At 40.3% G+C, this 17,562-nt stretch overlaps 1 protein-coding gene across 1 annotated transcript in view; it reads left to right on the top strand.

The window, feature by feature from the left end:
- CEMIP2 (cell migration inducing hyaluronidase 2) overlaps positions 1–17,562 on the top strand; it is a 100,787-nt gene that overhangs the window by 37,037 nt on the left and 46,188 nt on the right. Inside the window, exons 2-8 of the mRNA XM_075278799.1 lie at positions 2,065–2,415; positions 4,518–4,658; positions 9,158–9,716; positions 10,022–10,191; positions 11,042–11,230; positions 12,425–12,594; positions 15,968–16,177. Of these exons, the coding sequence (XP_075134900.1) occupies positions 2,088–2,415; positions 4,518–4,658; positions 9,158–9,716; positions 10,022–10,191; positions 11,042–11,230; positions 12,425–12,594; positions 15,968–16,177 (1,767 nt within the window). The 5' untranslated portion in view covers positions 2,065–2,087. The remainder of the gene's footprint in view (positions 1–2,064; positions 2,416–4,517; positions 4,659–9,157; positions 9,717–10,021; positions 10,192–11,041; positions 11,231–12,424; positions 12,595–15,967; positions 16,178–17,562) is intronic.

Genomic DNA, 17,562 nt, shown 5'->3' on the forward strand with positions numbered 1-17,562 from the left:
AAGTAGATATTGCCAGTGCTGCTGGGGAATTTTCAGTACTCGTGATGTTTGTCCTGTTCTGCCCACACATGTTATACCCCTTCCTCAGATCACATACCTGTCCCAATGAGATTTGTTTCAGCCTTATAATCATCCCCCTTATAACGTTAACATGGCAAAACTGTTCCAGACATAACATCGCCATCTGAAGCTGCAGGGTTTGTCTAGACTTGTTTCTAGAAGACTTCCACTTCTCTGTGTTTACACCTTTTGCTTTTTTTTTTTTTTTTTTTTTTTTTTTTTTAAATGTAGATTGTGAGCCCCATTAAAGGATCACAATGTACTTTTTCTTTTTTTTTTTTTCTTTCCTATCAGTATGTTTATTATAGAATGGGAGGAAATCCATGCAAACACGGGAAGAACATACAAACTCCTCGCAGATGTTAGTCCTGGCGGGATTCGAACTGCAGGACTCCAAGCACTGCAAGGCTGCAGTGCTAACCACTGGGCCACCATGTTGCTCCCACCTTTGCCTGTCTGTATAGTAAAGAATAGAGCCGCTCTGGTCTTTGGCTGGCCTTACACGACCGTAATGTGAGTCCGCAATTAAGGGTTTTCAATTGCGGACACATTATATTGAATGTGGCCTCTTACACCACCGGATATTTTATCCGTGGTGTGGCCGGGCCGCAACCGTGGTCCGAAATTTATAGAGCATGTCCGTAATGCCCGTGAATTGTGGCACTGCACGGACTCTTCCATAGAACTCTCTGGGCGAGTGCGGCAGGACACGGACATCTGCGGAGTGTATGTTGCCGATCAGCAACATGCGGACCGTAGAATCATTACGGTCATGTAAGACCAGCCTTTGGGGTAGTGAAGTGTAAACTATACCTTGAAAGCTTGGGGAAACTTTATACCGTAGCATTTCTTACTGTAAATGTGCATGAAAATTAGACTTGCTTCTTTAGTTTCTACCCAATTCGACTGCATGGATTATCAGCAGCAATCCCCAGATTACATAGGAATATGCACTGGCGATAATCTGTATCGTTTATCCTACAATCAGCCAGCCAATGAACGTTCATCCAATAGTCGGTGATCGGCAGCACTATTATTATTGACAGTGAGTGCCCATTGCTGATAACTGCCCTGAATATTGGCTCATCTAACAGGGCCTTAAGACATATAGGATAAATATCTGATAATCCACTGTCAACCTAATGTACATGGGGAGGGAGACGGCTGTCCCCAGATGTACACTGTCTGACGCAACCAAGATTGGACATATTCTTCAAAGAAATTTCTGGCAATGACTTATTCTCCCTTCCCTAGTAAAATTAACTTCCATATTTTGCCATGCCTAGTGTGCTTGTGTAAGATGAGCGAGGGGTACTAACTGTTTACTTGGTGCTCAATTGTTTCCTCATGTTTAACCACCATAACCTCTTATGAAATGTCTGGCAGCATAGTGTCCATAAATGTTAGCTCTCTTCAATGATCCAGGAAATGTTGTTGTAATATGACAATAATCAGTTGTCTTACCATGGGACACTTCCAAGGAGGCATAGATGCAAATGTTCTAGTCATAAGCTTCTATACAAATCTACAAAGCCTGGTCAGACCACACACATAATGCTGTGCTTGGTTTTGGGTACCTGCGTATAATAAGAACATAGAGCTGATTCACCTGACGGTGATGGAGGGAAGTATGGGATCAAACCTGGAGTTAAGTTTGTTAAAAATATGGCTATGTGGCAATTTTATTACAATGTGAAAATAAATCAGTGGATGGTACAGTGGTCATGTTATATTTAGGGCTGTAATGATGACAAGGCAACATCATCTACCTCTATAGGAAAGAAGGTGTGTTTTCTTTTTTTTTTTTTTTTTTTTTTTTTTGGTTTTTTTTTTAACCATCATAGACAAGGATCCCTAAATGGAGCAGCAACAAGACTATGAAAACTGTTGTGTACATGGAGTATAATAGTGTATCGTTCTATGCAGATTTGAGCAGTACAAATAAATGGTGGTATGATCCAATAGATGGAGTCTTCATATATTGACCAGTTTCCTCTGTTTCAGGAAAAGCTTAACATCACACAATCATGCAGTCTCCAGACTACAGGGGTGGATCACGCCTCTTCCTCCAACCTCAGAATGGCAGCAACATGCGATCTCCGGGCTACGTGCCTGGTAGAATTGTTCCGTTACGTCCACCACCACCTCCAAAGACTCCAACAGCCAAATTCAATTCCTCTGGGCAAGAAGCACATACAACATTTGGGTTTTCAGGAGATGGACAGAACAATCACGCACAACTTATTCACAGGAGAAGACACAAAAACACTCTAATTTGCTTTGCAATTTCCAGTCTGACTTTTTTTATTATCCTTGCTATTGTACTAGGAGTATCTTCTAAATATGCCCCTGATGGTAAGTGCAATATTTGTGCATCCATATCCTCTTATTGTGTAAGCTATTCATGTAATGCAAATACTTCCACACAATTTTTTTTTTTCTTCTTTTCTTACCTATCTTGGCATATGCCCAGTATTAATTATACCTCTCGGGGGGAGGGGGGGGGGGGTAGAGAGTGTTGGTTAAGGGCTTTAAGAAGAACCTAAATGACTTACTTTTCTTAGCCCTCTCATACAACTTGTGCACCGCAATGGTGTCAGAAGGGGATGTATATTTCAAAGTTAGACGCTGCCATATCCCTATTGTAATCTTTGGGTGCCTTTTCTTAATTCCTTTTTCCCTGCAATATCCTCTTGTTCAATCGCTGCTCCAGTTGGGTCCTCTATTGTAGCAATGACCAAGGCTTCAGCTAGCTGTAACAGAAAATTTCACCCATTGTTGTTGTTCTAATGGAGTCCATGCATGCTACTTTCCCTTTAACTAAACCCCACCCAAACAGCTGTTCCCCACATCAGTATATAATGGGAGTAGGGAGATGGGGGGCCGATTTTTGGTGCCTACAGTACTGATTCTGCGTTAAAACTACTGCTTTGTCTTTGCCATTTGTGTGTGTTTATTTTGATGGAGTTGATGGCACATCTGGCCCGGTTTACCTTGATTTGAAGAAAATTTATCCAGTCATTGATCCATGTTATGGGGTATTTTCTACTGGGCTGAAATTGATTTAAAGTGGTTGATCTGGAATTAAGATCACCTTAACTGTTCTGGTGGTCACTGGATGATGGACTCTGGGGTTACGCAGCCCTCAACCCCTGGGCTGTTCTGCCACCTCCTTCTCTGCCATCACCCGGGTCCATCATCCAGTACACACTGGATCAATTAAAAGTAATCCACTCCTCAGACAACCCCTTTAAATAAATTGATGTAGTGCACACAGATATGTTTCTTTTCTACTATATTTTAGATATACCAATATAAATAGCCACCCAGGTGACTCAGCTTGTGCATTTGACGCTTTTTAAAGGTGTGTGTTTGTGTTTTTTTTCTCTTCCCCCCCCTCATCAAAGCTGGTTATCTAATGCCGTATGTCAAAACAATCAAATCTGGTTTACATATTGCTTCAATAGGAATATTATATTAACACATGGCAAGTTTGAGGATTTTTATGGGAATACGGTGGTATTGTATCTAATATTTAGTCTTACTAAAGAAGTGGTTAAAATGCCATTCTGTTTCATGCAATGGATGCGTCATTCTCATGGGCGTTCCATGTGCATTCATTGTGTTCCTATGTAATTTGCATTGTTCTTGCCTGAAAGACCTGAATGATCTGAGATGGTTGCAACAACAAATGTTACAATAATGGCAATAATAGTAAATTTCCTATTTTAAATGTATAACTTTATTTTTTTTTTTCAATGAAAAGATGTATAAAGAGGAGAGAATACTCTTGCTATTATAACTCTGCTCTGAAGCCACAACTTGACTCTCAGTTGACTTCGTCAGCTTTACGAGTTCCAGCGCGCAACTGGAGTGAGACCTCCCAGGAGTGAGCTTACTGTGGTCAGAGCATATGACTTTGCTAACTAATGGATGTTGTAACTGTGTATAAGCCATGTTGCTGTGTGTAAAGAGTTGTGACACTTAGATTGGTGCAATGATGAAAAGAATTGTCAGCGGGATGTTTTACATGTGATATTGGAATCCTCTCGATATAATTAAAGCCATGCTAGAGGTGTGTTCTCATATGATTCATGCTCCCACATAGTTAATGCAGTCATCCAGATGGCTTCTCTACACACTTCAGTTTTTTGCAAGCCTTGTGCTTTACAACTGGGAATGATATCACTTTGCAGAAGGGAAGCCCACTAATAATGAATTCCATATTGTGCTTCTGTATATTCACATTCACCCTTTCTGGCCCAGAATGGTATAAAAGTGCATCACCCTCACCTTCCTAGATAGTTTCTGCCAGTTATTTCTAAACCTGTGCTCAAATATATGGAAGGGAAAAGATATTATTCACGTAGCTAAATGGTGAATGTCTTTAACAAAGAACCAGGTTCGCTGTTTCATATTTATTGACTTTTTTTTTTTTTTTTTTTTTCTTATTGTAGAAAACTGTCCAGATCAGGATTACTTCCTCAGTAACTGGAATCCTGGTCATGATCCAAATAAGAGAGTGGTCATAAGGAAGGGGGACCTTTTGCGTCTACAGTCTGATGCCACAGTGCACTCTATAACCATCCAGGATGGAGGTATGTACCGCTAATGCTTCATTAGTCAATATTTACTTGCTAATACACCTAGACTTTATCAGATATATATCAATAAACCTTTCATATGTAATGGGCACTTGTGGGCAGTGCTTCCTCCAGGCTTTGCTGTGATCAGCACTGCAATTGTCCAAATGCAATAGGACACTGTCCCCTCACTGACAACTCTGCATTAGTGCTTTGAAACTGAGCATTTGTATCACGTAAGGTCTCCCGCTGACTAAAGACACACTCAGGACACTTAGCTTCTTGCTGAAGTACAGTTTATAACTGTAGATGTTGTGGTTCTTTAGTGGCGTTCTAGATTGTAAAAGTTAGGCCTAGTTCTGCAAGATTCCAGGCCCCATGATGAATGCTTTTACAGATGTGGGTGATGCATTGCCTGCATTCAGGGAACCTACCCTATTACAAGTTTCCTCAAGCTGCATCTGGTTCATTGGCATCAATTTGAGTCTTGTAGACCGAGTCTGCTACACTCCTCCAACTGTCTAACATGCTTCTAAACTGACCACTCTCCAGCCACCCCACTGTTTGAGAGCCTTGAAAAAGGCCCTTAAATAAACAGTCATTTCTTTGCAGGGTAACCTGAGCAACAACTTGAAGTCAATGGATCCCACCATGGGCGAGCAACAAACTTCTTCTCATGCAGTTCAACCCATAGGTGCAACTTTGAATTGTGCACCAACTCCCTAAACACGGAACAGCTTCCAGGAAAAAAACTACAAAATTTAGAATATCGACATATAACACAATATATGATGCAATCTCAACATTTCACAATATGTAATATAACAGTAAACAGTCTTTGGAGAATATGTGCCAGTTCACAAAGCGGAAAGTGTAGATGCATTTGAGGCAGATTTCAGTCTCTAATTCCTCTCTGCTTTCTATAGTGCTTCTACTCGTTGATTTAGCCTTAGATGGATGGGGCTAATCCCCCATATTGTCTCTAGCTGCAGAATCTGGGGCAAGTTCAAGCAGTTCAAAGAGGAATGTGAACTGTAGAGGTGGAAACTGCTAAATAATACACCTTATAATTCTTATCCTAGCCAGAAATCGTGTCTACACACACACATCCTTCCAGCTTTATAAACATCAACTTGTTGGCCTGATGAAGATGCTGCTATAGTGTTGAAACGCATTGTGTGTACCTTTCTATGTTGTCACTATCATTGGATTAAAAATTAAATTTGGACAAGATCCTTGTCATTACTAATGTCTAATACACTGAATTGGCTGCGCCAAATATTTTTAAATAATTTTCCCTGTTCCCCTCGCTATACAACTAAAAACACATAAAACAAAGACTCCTCGCAGGAAGACTGATACTATAATATATTCCCTACAATGAATAAGCAAGTGCTACAGTCCATAGGAAGCTAATGACATTGGACACACTTTTATCAAACCATATAAGGGCTAGTTCACACAAACTTTTTTGGCAGCGGATTTTGAGGTGGAAAATGGCACCCATTGACTTCAATGGGAGCCTCTTGCTGCTTTTTTTTTTCCCGCTAACTAATAGCGGAAAAAAAGAAGCGACAAGCCCCCTTCTTCCCGCAGATTCTGTGGCTGACACAGCTGCGGTGTGAGACTCCCTCCCGATGAGGCTCATTCATTCAGGCCTAATCTGGCGCGGAATGTCGCGACAGAATGCTGGTGCACTACATCGGCATTCTGAAGCAGCTAGCCGTGCGGTATGTTCGCACGTGGAATTCATTTTCCGCCGTGTGAACATACCCTAAGCTAACTGACACCAAGTGTATATATGTAGAAATGTTTAGTATAATGTACACAGAGCTAGCAAAAAAAATAATATACTAAACCAACATAGACGACCCATGACAGAAGAGTCGCCAAGCCTTTGTCAAGTTTCCTATGCACTATAGCATGTGCATATATAGTTATTTATTCTGGGGAATATATTCTCAGTTTCCCTGTGATGGATCTTAGTGTCATGTGTTTTTAGTCGTATAATGACTTTTAATATTTAATAAATAGTTTTGATTTTATTTTATTTTTTTTAGATTAGAGTACTGTACCGAGCCAAAAGTTAACAGCCCTTAAGAGATGTTGTTCATTCCAGAATTGTATTTTAACCCTTTTCTTGCCAAGCACGTACTTTTACATGCTTCCAAGGTGGCACTTCAGTAGCTGAGGACATAGCTACTACGTCCTTGCTACTGAAGCCCATAACTCTGTCAAAAATTGGGTTATCTCGATAGTTTTGGTGTCATTATAAAGCCAAGAATCTTGACTTTAAAATGGCAAAGCGATCTGATGACCTAGAGGTCACTGATCACTCCCAAAACTGTTAATACATGTAGATTCTGCTCCCTGTTTTTTTCTATAGAAATGTAGGGGAGGCGCTATAAAAAGTAGTATAGTGAGCTGAAAATGGCAGTGAGTGCTGCCATTTTCAGCTTATATGAAAACCAAGAGTCTGCCCTTTAAAATAAGCTATCAATCAGGGGATCGCTAAACGCAGCCGTCAACTAAAAAAGACGGCGGTACTGCTCCGCGACAGTAGAAGGGGAGGGGGGAACGCTCACATAAAGCTTTACAGTGAGATGAAAATTGCAAGCAGCATCGCAATTTTCTTTTTTTTTTTTTTTTTTTTTTTTTTTTATAAATTCTTTATTTATAAGCAAAGAGAATACAACAGGTAAAACCGTGAGATCCTCCATGTACTGGATGTCCTCTACTTTACGGATCCAGTGGCAAAGGGAAGGTGGAGCGGGGGATTTCCAGAGAGCCGGAACACAGGATCTGGCAGCGTTAATCAGATGCCGTATTGCCAACTTACGATATACCCGGAGGGGAACACCAGAGAGATGCAGGAGAAAACAGGCCGGCGTAGTCTGGAAGATTTGAGAGGTCAGACTGTGGACACCATCAACATCGCAATTTTCATCTCATTGGAAAGCTAGGAACATGAGCTATAAAATAAGCCAGCGATCAGCTGACCAAAAGGTCGCTGATCGCAGCTATCACATAAAAAAGACCACGGTACTGCTCAGTCTGTCCCTCTTATCTGTGGTGCTGAAGAATGGGCAGATGAGATGACAATTGTGAATCTACCCGCAATTTTCATCTCTCTGTAAAGCTTTATGTGAGCTCTCTCTCGTCCCCTTAAATAGTGCCGACACTGTGCGGTACCGCTGTCTTCTTTAGTTGACAGCTGCGATCAGCAACCTCTTGGTCAGCTGATCGCTGACTTATTTTATAGCCCATGTTCATAGCTGCCAAATGAGATGAAAACTGTGACACTATTCACAATTTTCATCTCACAGTTGCACTTTATACGATCGCTGCACGATCTTCAGCACCATAGATAAGAGGGACAGAGGGAGCATGCTGTCTTTTTTTTTTTTTAATCTGATAGCTGTGATCAGTAACCTTTTGGTCAGTTTATCACTGGCTTATTTTATAGCTCATGTTCCTAGCTTTCATATAAGCCAGTGATAAGCTGATCAAAAGGTCACTGATCACAGCTATCACATAAAAAAGACCGCGGTACTGCTATTTCTGTCCCTCTTATCTGTGGTGCTGAAGAATGGGCAGTGATCGTATAAAGTGCTACTGTGAGATGAAAATTGTGACACTCGCAGTTTTCATCTCATTTGAAAGTTAAACATCTGAGCTTCAGTGTAAGGTAACATCTGGTGACCAATAGGTCTGCATAGAAACTGTCCTTACCTGTCTAAAGTGAGGAGCCCAGGAAGCAGTGTCACTAAGCACTTCCACCACATTCACTTACACTAACAGAATAACATTTATACACGTACATACCGCTTTTTAAAACGCTTAGCACCTTACCCTTGTCCCTGATATACTGACCCCATTCCCCTTGTATTATCCAGACATTGAAGGTGGTGGAAGAATAGGGAAGGGAGGAAAACAAAGATTGTTAAAAGCAAAAACAAATTTGGCATAATAAAGTCAATAAGTATCTAAGAGCAAAAAGAAAAAAACGCATCTTCAGAGCAGAATGGTGCAATTCAAATGGGAATGGCAATGATAAGGAGGTCAGTATACAAAGAAGTGCAAACGGCCATAACAATTGGAGTACCAACAATAATGGCAACCATGATCTGGTGCGCGTGACCCGTTATGGAATTGCACTAGGGGTGGAGAGGGGAGTCTTGGCCGGGGATTTCTTCTATCTTCCATAAAAGCGGACCAGAGGGCCCATCTGGAGCAGAAACTGGAGAAGGTATGGTTTTTGGTGGCCAACATGTGCTCCAGGGTGAAAGCCAAGTCCACATGATGGATCAGCTCACTTATTGTCATACAGGGTGTAAACTTCCACTACCTCACTATCGTGGATCTGGCCACTAGAATTATCTGACCCAGCACCACATGCATACCCGTGGGGAAAGACCCAGTGTCCAGAAAGCATAACGCCAACTCGGATGTATTTTAATCTACAGTTTAAAATATATTTTAAGTCTTCTTCCTTTTGTTTTTCTTCTATATAGGCAAACTGGTCTTTGAAGACAATGCAAGTGGCTCAAAAAACATTACTCTTAGGACTCGTTTTATTCTAATAAAGGATGGCGGAGCGCTTCATATTGGAGCAGAGAAATGCAGCTACAAATCCAAAGCAAATATTATACTATATGGAAGATCAGACGAAGAGGGTAGTGTGCCGATATTTGGGAAGAAGTTCATTGGCGTGTCACCTGGTGGAACACTGGAATTACATGGATCTAAAAAGTTATCGTGGACTCTATTGACAAAATCTGTTACTTCGTCTGGACTTCCATCTGGACCATACAGCTTTGAACGTCAGTTCTTTAGAGGTCTGAATGTGAGGGTTGTGGACCAAGAAACTGCTCAGTTGTTAGATGCGGAAAAATTTGACACCTTCAGTTCTGAAAGTGACAGCAAGAAGCTGGAGGATTTCCTTAAAGGTCTCCCACCTGGTCGTATTGTTGCCATGGCCGTGGGTGATTCTGCAGAAAGAAAGCTACTTCAAGAAACTCTATTAACCATTCAACGTCTTCTTGGTAGTAAAGTGAAAGGCTTGGCATATAGGTATTTGAATTTTAAAATCTATGCTGGCAAATTTAGAAAAAAAAAAATTGCATAAGGCAGTGACTTATATGGGGAAAGGTTTTCTGGCTTTCAGCTTGTTTATTGCATAGGCACATCAGTAAATAGTACATACCAAAGTGTTAACCTGGGTTTAGATCACTTTTGTAGATTATTATATGAATAGCATCAGAATTTCTATTCCTTCATTAATCATAATGTAATGTATTGTAATGTATATCTAGTGCTGATGTTTGTATAATGGACTTTTTTTTTTTTTTTTTTTTTTTTTCCCCCACCTCCGGCAGACAAGCTTGGGCTCTTGTTAGCATTGTTGGTGGGGATAACTCCTCATGCAGCGAAAGTACTAGGGACTATGAAAATCATAGCACTCGAGGAAAGGCAGAAGCAATGAAGGTTTTCACCACTTTGGATGGACAGAGGTTTGCAGTGAAAGCATACAGTGAATGGAAAAATGGTAAATATTCTTGGTTTAGTATTCCTGTTCACTTGTTAGGATGCTTTTGGTTCCTCAAGTATAAATAAACCACAAATAGAAAAAATACGTAATTCAGCTCACCATATTGATCCTATATATTTTGTGGCCCTGGGAAGCACAGAAACCAGGTGAACTCAACCAGTCAATCAATGTCCATATGTAGTAAAAACTCCAGCGTTTATTAATAATAAATAATATTTCCTACCGTGGAATTTTTCTACAACTTGATCCTGGTTGACGCTGGAGTTATTGCTACATATGGACATAAACCATGACCAAATTAATTTTTACTCTCCAAGCTAATAATCAAGATGTTAAAGGGTAACTCTAATATATTTAAAGTAATGTCCTATCGCTATGGCTATGATCCTTGATCAGTGAAGGGAAGGTGGGGTGTAGCTAGGAATGGCTGTGCCCCAAAGTGAAAATATGACGTGAGGCAGCAGGTAACTGTCTAAAAAAAACAAAACAAAAGTGGTCCGCCTGGCCCACTAATATCCCAGGCCCTGTGTCAACTGCTACCCTGGCAGTTATGCCCCGGCAGGGGGGGGATGAATTCTGGGATCCCCACCACTCCTGTGAATGAAGTCCAAGTGGTACTAGTGTCCTTTTTTTCTGTATTTCACTACAGTGTGACACCGCAGCCATTCATTATTGTGGGAAGTGCACAGTATTGCCATCCCTATATTCCCTGGATTGATAACCAAATTTATGCTGTTTTATCCAAGCCTTTGGGTCTCTCAAACAACCTTTTTACTTTCCAATATTAATGTCACTTTTAGTCCTTGTTTCTTTTAATATCTTTCCATGTCATGTGTATCTTCTCCAGGTAAATCCTTTTCTGGCTTTAACATTGAAGCTGTTGATGGTGTTGTGCTAAATGTCATGGATGATGTGCGCAGTTGGCAGCCAGGAGATCAAGTTGTTGTTGCAAGCACAGACTATTCAATGTATCAAGCTGAAGAATTTACCCTTCTTCCATGTCCAGAATGTAACAAATTTCAAATTAAAATAAAAGGTAAAATAATCCTTACAAATATCAGTTACTGATGACAGATGAGCAAAGAAAACAGAGTCTCCATTCAGATTCTCCCCCCCCCACACACATACATACACATACACACATACTATAAAACCAGTACACTCCTAGTCCTGCCCTCAGATGAGATGTGGATACAATTGTAGGAGAGAAAGTAAAAAAATATACTAACATACAGTGTTTTTTTTTTTTTTTGTATGTTTAGGTTTTGCAAAACTGCACATTTTGCCATAACTTTGAAATTATTACAGCAAAAATTAAAGCTTGGTACTATTGGTGAATAATGCTGTACAGCAGTGAGCTGGGTGTCATATTAAGGGCTCGTTCACACGTGGGCAAAGTGGCGGATTTTGACAGTGGATTTCACTTCAAAATCCGCCCCTTTACAATGGTGGTCTATGCAGACCGCTGGGCTTCTTTTTTCCACTAGCGGCGGGCTGCTGCTAGCGGAGAAAAGAAGTGACATGCCCTATCTTCAGGCGGAAGCCGCGGCGCGCTGGGCCGTGGCTTCCGCCTAGCGGCAGCACCCTCCTGTGTCAGCTCGTTCATTTGAGCCGACATAGGAGGGGAAAGCCGCGACCACGATGGTCGCGGTAGGTGGGTTTTGACCCGCGCGGAACCCTGAACGTGTGAACTAGCCCTAAATGTTTCTGCTATTTAGCAAACTTTGCAGCAAAAGCACAATATGACTTACAGATATGAATAGACCCTAAACGGGTTTCTGAGAGTTAAAATAAATAAATAAATAAATAAACCTAATAGGATCAACTTGTCGGGATAGGGTTCATTTATATAATGCTGCTTCCTGACAATCACATGTTATAATCACATGAGTACATTGTCCATGACCTTTTATAAGAGGACAGCAGAACAAATGCATTTATGCTGATGTTGAAGCATTTTTTGTGGTTCTGTATTTTACTTAGTAAGTGCTATCTTAACAATGAGGCTGTTCATTATACAATGTTATCCTTGGATGTGTGTGTATGTATGTGTGTGTATATATATATATATATATATATATATATATATATATATATATATATATATATATATATATATATATATATATAAATTTTTCGTATGAAAGGTTTTTTTTTTTTTTTTCTCTTTTTCCCATAAAATATTGTCTTTTAAACACCTGCAATTTTTTTTTTTCCTCCTTGACTGTAGATACTCCAATGTATTTCCATATGGGAGAAATCATAGAAGGTTTGGATATGCGCGCTGAAGTGGGAGTCCTTACAAGGAACATTGTCATTCAAGGAGAAATGGAGAAGGCTTGTTACGGGAGCAACCAATGCCAGTTCTTCAATTTTGATACCTTTGGAGGACATGTTAAGGTATGGCAAATAGAATAGTTAGGTTTTTACTTTTTCAAAAATAGTTTAGATTAAATAATTTAATCCCTAAAATTAAATTGCAACACTAAAAAACCTATCAATTTTTTTCGGCAGCTCTTAAAGAGGTATTCCCATGTACATAATTATTTTCAAATTTGTAGATAATTAAGTTAAACATTTTTGCAAATATAAGTAATTAAACTTTTTGCAGAGTTTTAAAGATTTTCTCTAAATATCTTGTGGTCACAGTTTGTTGTCTTGATCGGTTACCAGTGGATACGACCATGAATGCAGAAACTTTCTAAGGTCAGAAAATCAGCCATGATCTCCTTATTGTGGCCGAGATATCTTCTGATACATGTAATGTCCCTGCCTGATAACCCGGCTACAATAAGAAAATCATAGCCGGGTTCCTGACAAGTCCCAGACCTTAGAAAGTTTCTGCATTAGTGGTTGTATCCATTGGCAACCGATCAAGATAACAGACTGTCACCACTAAGATGGTTAGAGAACATCTTTAAAACTCCGCAGAATTTGTAATTACTTATATTTGCAAAAATGTTTAACTTTTAATTATCTACAAATATAGATATGATTATGTACATGGGAATACCCCTTTAAGCTGTCCTGCTGCTGAACTTGTTCCTCGCACCGCACCTGTGACTGTTCCAGCATCTCAGCAGCTCTCTGGGACGCCATATAATGAGCGTGTTGTTGGTCCTCATAATCCCCCCCCCCCCCCCTCGAACTCTGACTTCGGGCTACCTACATGGCTCTCGTTTTAGAATTCTGCAACAAATTAGATTTTCTTTTTGCCAGGATGTTTAAAAGTAGCAAACTGCCAATTTAGATTAAGGCTAAGGCCCCACTGGGCGGAAACGCAGCGCTAATGCGCTGCGGGAAGAATCGCGGCTTGTACGCATTGCGGTTCTTCCCACAGTGCTTTCAACAAAAAGTTCACAGCGTTTTCCTCCACGGACTTTGTTACAATTATATCTATAGGAAAGCTGCCGCCATTTCCGTAGATATAATTGACATGCTGCGATTTCCAAAACTGCGACTATTTTGGAAATTACAGCGTGTCCACGCTGCTATTTTTTTCTGCAAAGTGGGCATGGGATTTGCATGAATCCCATCCACTTTGCATGTACTGTAAAATGCTGCGTTTTTTTTTTTTTTTTTTTTTTTCCTACAGGGTCCTACAGGGAAGCCTGTGATGCACTGAATAGGGCCTTCCTCTGGATTGAAAGGGAAGGGATTTAAATGAATGAAATCCAGGTTTGAGCTAGGTTAACACTAACCATCGGTATGAGATGCCGTTCATTGTTTAGATAGATGTAAGAAACCTTGTCATAGCCTCTCGTGCCTGGTAAACTTATTCCACCAAGAGATCTTTCTTCACTGTGAGGATGAGTTTAACTCGCTCATTGATCACATTCCTTTGAGGTCTATGGGGAGGCGAGATGGCAGAGACTAAGCAACCCAGTGAGCGAGCAAGCACATATAGTCTGATGCAGGAAATGGTACCGGTAAGATGGTAATAATGAGATTTTTCTCTTGAACACTTTTGCAGGAGTGACCAGTATAGATGTGAATAAAGACTCTCTGATGAGAGAGATTTTGTTCTAATCTTCTCCAGAATGCCTGCTTTTAATTCTCTCCTTTTCCTGCTTCCTCCTCTTAGTTCTATGACCTGCAGGTTGATATCAGTGAAGACAGGTCTTGCAGTGAAATGAGCAGTTTATCGGTCAGGAGAGGAAACCATAACAGCAGAAAAAAGCAGATAGATAGATAGATAGATAGATAGATAGATAGATAGATAGATAGGATTACAGTATTACAAAGTTTATTTCCCTGAACTATTAATTTACAACAAAGGATCTGAAACGACAGGTACTCTTTAAATATGTAGCACAGTATAGTTCACTTCATTCTGACTAAATTTCAATTGGACCATTAATAACTTAAAATATATGTTACATATTGATATTTTCCATGTCAGAGCTAGACAACGGCTGCTGCTGTTTTAGCAACTAATCCAAAGGAATTCACTAAAGAGAACCTGTCGGGTGTTAAGATTAGCACATGAAAATTTACTTTAAAGCCAGGGTCCCACATTTTGGCAGTGGCAAAAAATAGCATGTTTAACGCTACGTGCAAATTGAAAGGGATTCTGCCTAATCCCATCCACTAATTCCAGAAAAAAATCTGCAGTGGAAATACCGAGTTTTCGAAAATCGCAGCATGTCAGTTATACTTACAGAAAATGCTAGCATCTTCCGTATAGGTATAATTTCACAGCATTTTTTTTCCTGTGTCTCTATTTCTAAAGTAATGTATTTAGGAAACCTCTTACTTTTACATAAGCTAGCAGTATAGATAGATAAAATCCTTAGGTGTAAATACACCTTTAACTAGTCACTGGGCAGGAGCAGTTTCACCTAGTCACGCAGTCATCATACTAAATCACACCCTGTGACGCTGACAGTTGGGTAGGGCATCAGGCTGACGTCTGACAGTATGGGACATGTCAGCCACGCTTCATAGGGTGTGATTTGGTAATGACTAGATGAAGCTGCTGCCCACCCACATGAATAGTTGAGGGAAATTTGCATGTGGCAGTCGAAGGTTTTAAAAACTTGACATTTCAATATGAGAAATCTTGGTGAGGGACACCATAGGAAAGGTCATTACTTTTATGCTTCCCAAGATGGGGTAATTTTAGGGTGAAAAAAACACCTGACTGGTTTCTTTTATGTTGCAATTTATGTGTTTATTAGACCTAGGCCTCTGATCACACTACCAAAATTTTTTTTTTTTTTTTCCCCCTAAAGATCCCACAGACTCTGTGTTTGATTCATGACTGGCCTAAGTGTTGTTTTTTGTTTTTTTTTCTGTGTATATTTTATTGTAGCAATGCTTTCATCTTTCCATAATTCAATTGTCATTTCTCTCATTACGTGTAGCTCGTAATATGGAATTCACAGTAATCTTGGAAAAATAACTAGTGAACCTACAAAGATTATTTAAATGAATTGTAAAACTTTCCTCTACTTTGTATGTCTGGTTCCTCCCTCCATAACTCTGTAAAATTGGCCATCGGACTCTATTCCTTGCAGTCTATTATGTCAGGGTTGTTTGGGACCTCCAGGAATGAGGAAAAGGTTATGAATGCTTCTTTATGAATATACCTGGGAAATGTGAACTAATAATGAAATCTGCCATAAATAGCCATCAACTGGCTCACCCTGCTCTAACTATACAGTAACTACAGAAGCTGTGTATTTGTTTTTGTCCCCCCCCCCCCCTTTCCTCCCTGTGGTCACTGAGGGCTGAATTACATAATCTTGTACTTTTTTTTTTTTTTTGGTAGGTGTTACAGAACTTCACTTCTGTTCATTTGTCCCATGTTGAGCTGAAGCATATGGGTCAGCAAGTAATGGGAAGTTACCCTGTGCATTTTCACCTGTGTGGGGATGTGGATGAAACTGGAGGCTATAGTCCTGGAACCTATGTGGAAGGCCTGTCTATTCACCATAGCTTTTCCAGATGTGTCACAGTCCATGCGACAAATGGCTTGTTGGTATGTATACCACTCAACCTGACATACTTGTCCTACTGTAAAAGTTGGTTGTCATCCAATAAGTGGAATATTAAAGGGTCTGTCGTCCAGTTTTCCAATTTTTGAATGCTAAATCTTTCCAGTTATTTGTGTTTCTAGTTTTCCAAATGCTATGTAAGGCTGAGGCCTGGTTCACATCTGCATTCGGTATTCCGTTCGGGGAGTCCGCTTGAAGACTCCCCAAACGGAATACTGAACGCATTAGAATGCTGTGAGCAATGAAACCACACGGACCCCACAGATTATAAGGGGGTCCGTGTGTTTTCTGCATGGTGTCCTCATAAATCATGCGGAGAGGAAAAGTACTTCAAGCAGCACTTTTCTCTGTAGGGGGACTATTAAAGGATTATCCTTATCTCATCTTACAATTGACATTTAGCACTTTTATACAGTGTACGTGATAAACTGATCACTGAATGCCCTACTGCTTGAACTCCCACTGATCAGGAGGAGGAGTCTGATGTAAGAGGAGGAGTCTGAGTGGGGCTGTGAAGAAGCGCACACACAGTAATGCCCTATTCACTATCTATGGGACTGTTAGGCTCCATTCCCACGGAGTAACACGCCGCTCATTTAAACACAAAAACACGTGTCAGAGCGAGGCGCTTCAAAACAGATCCCATTGATTTCAATGGGTGCCGACTTGCGCGTGCTACCCATTGAAATCAATGGGAGTCTTTATAACCATTTGACTTCAATGGGTAGCACGCGTAAGCCGTCACACATTGAAGTCAATGGGATCTGTTTTGAAGCGCCTCGCTCTGACACGTGTTTACGTGTCTAAATGAGCGGCACATTACTCTGTGGGAACAGCTCCTTAGACACAGAGTACAGTACGCGACTCTTTCCATCAGTCCTGTGTATAGTGGGTACTTGTCCATTGTGGGAAGACTCCTCCTTTTAATTTGGCTTTCAAGATGGTTAAACTGTTGTATGACAACCTTCTATAACATTGCCTTCTCCAAAGTAGACAAAAAAAAACCCTCTTCTCTCCAAGAAGAAAAAAAATCCAGGTTAATTCTCCAGTAATCATTGTGGATTATTTTGCTCAAGTTATTTTTCATATCTAAAACTTTCCAAATTGTGAAACTGTTGCAAAATCTTTACAAAGAAATATCAGCGACGCTCGATTTTCCTGCCAAGCAGCCAGTAATTTCTTGGAACATGTACAGACCTTGAAGACAAATGGCTTAACGTTTAGTTAGCAATACCCAGTTTTAGTATTGGCGTAAGTTTACAATTTGGGGGAAAATGCATTAAAATTATTTTTCCTTCATTAGGTTAGTTTAACAGTTGCAAACTGCAGTAACTGAAAGAATTCCTTGCTGACGGACGCAAGATTGTGC

Source organism: Leptodactylus fuscus, chromosome 1, assembly GCF_031893055.1.
Source record: "Leptodactylus fuscus isolate aLepFus1 chromosome 1, aLepFus1.hap2, whole genome shotgun sequence".
NCBI lineage: Eukaryota > Metazoa > Chordata > Amphibia > Anura > Leptodactylidae > Leptodactylus > Leptodactylus fuscus.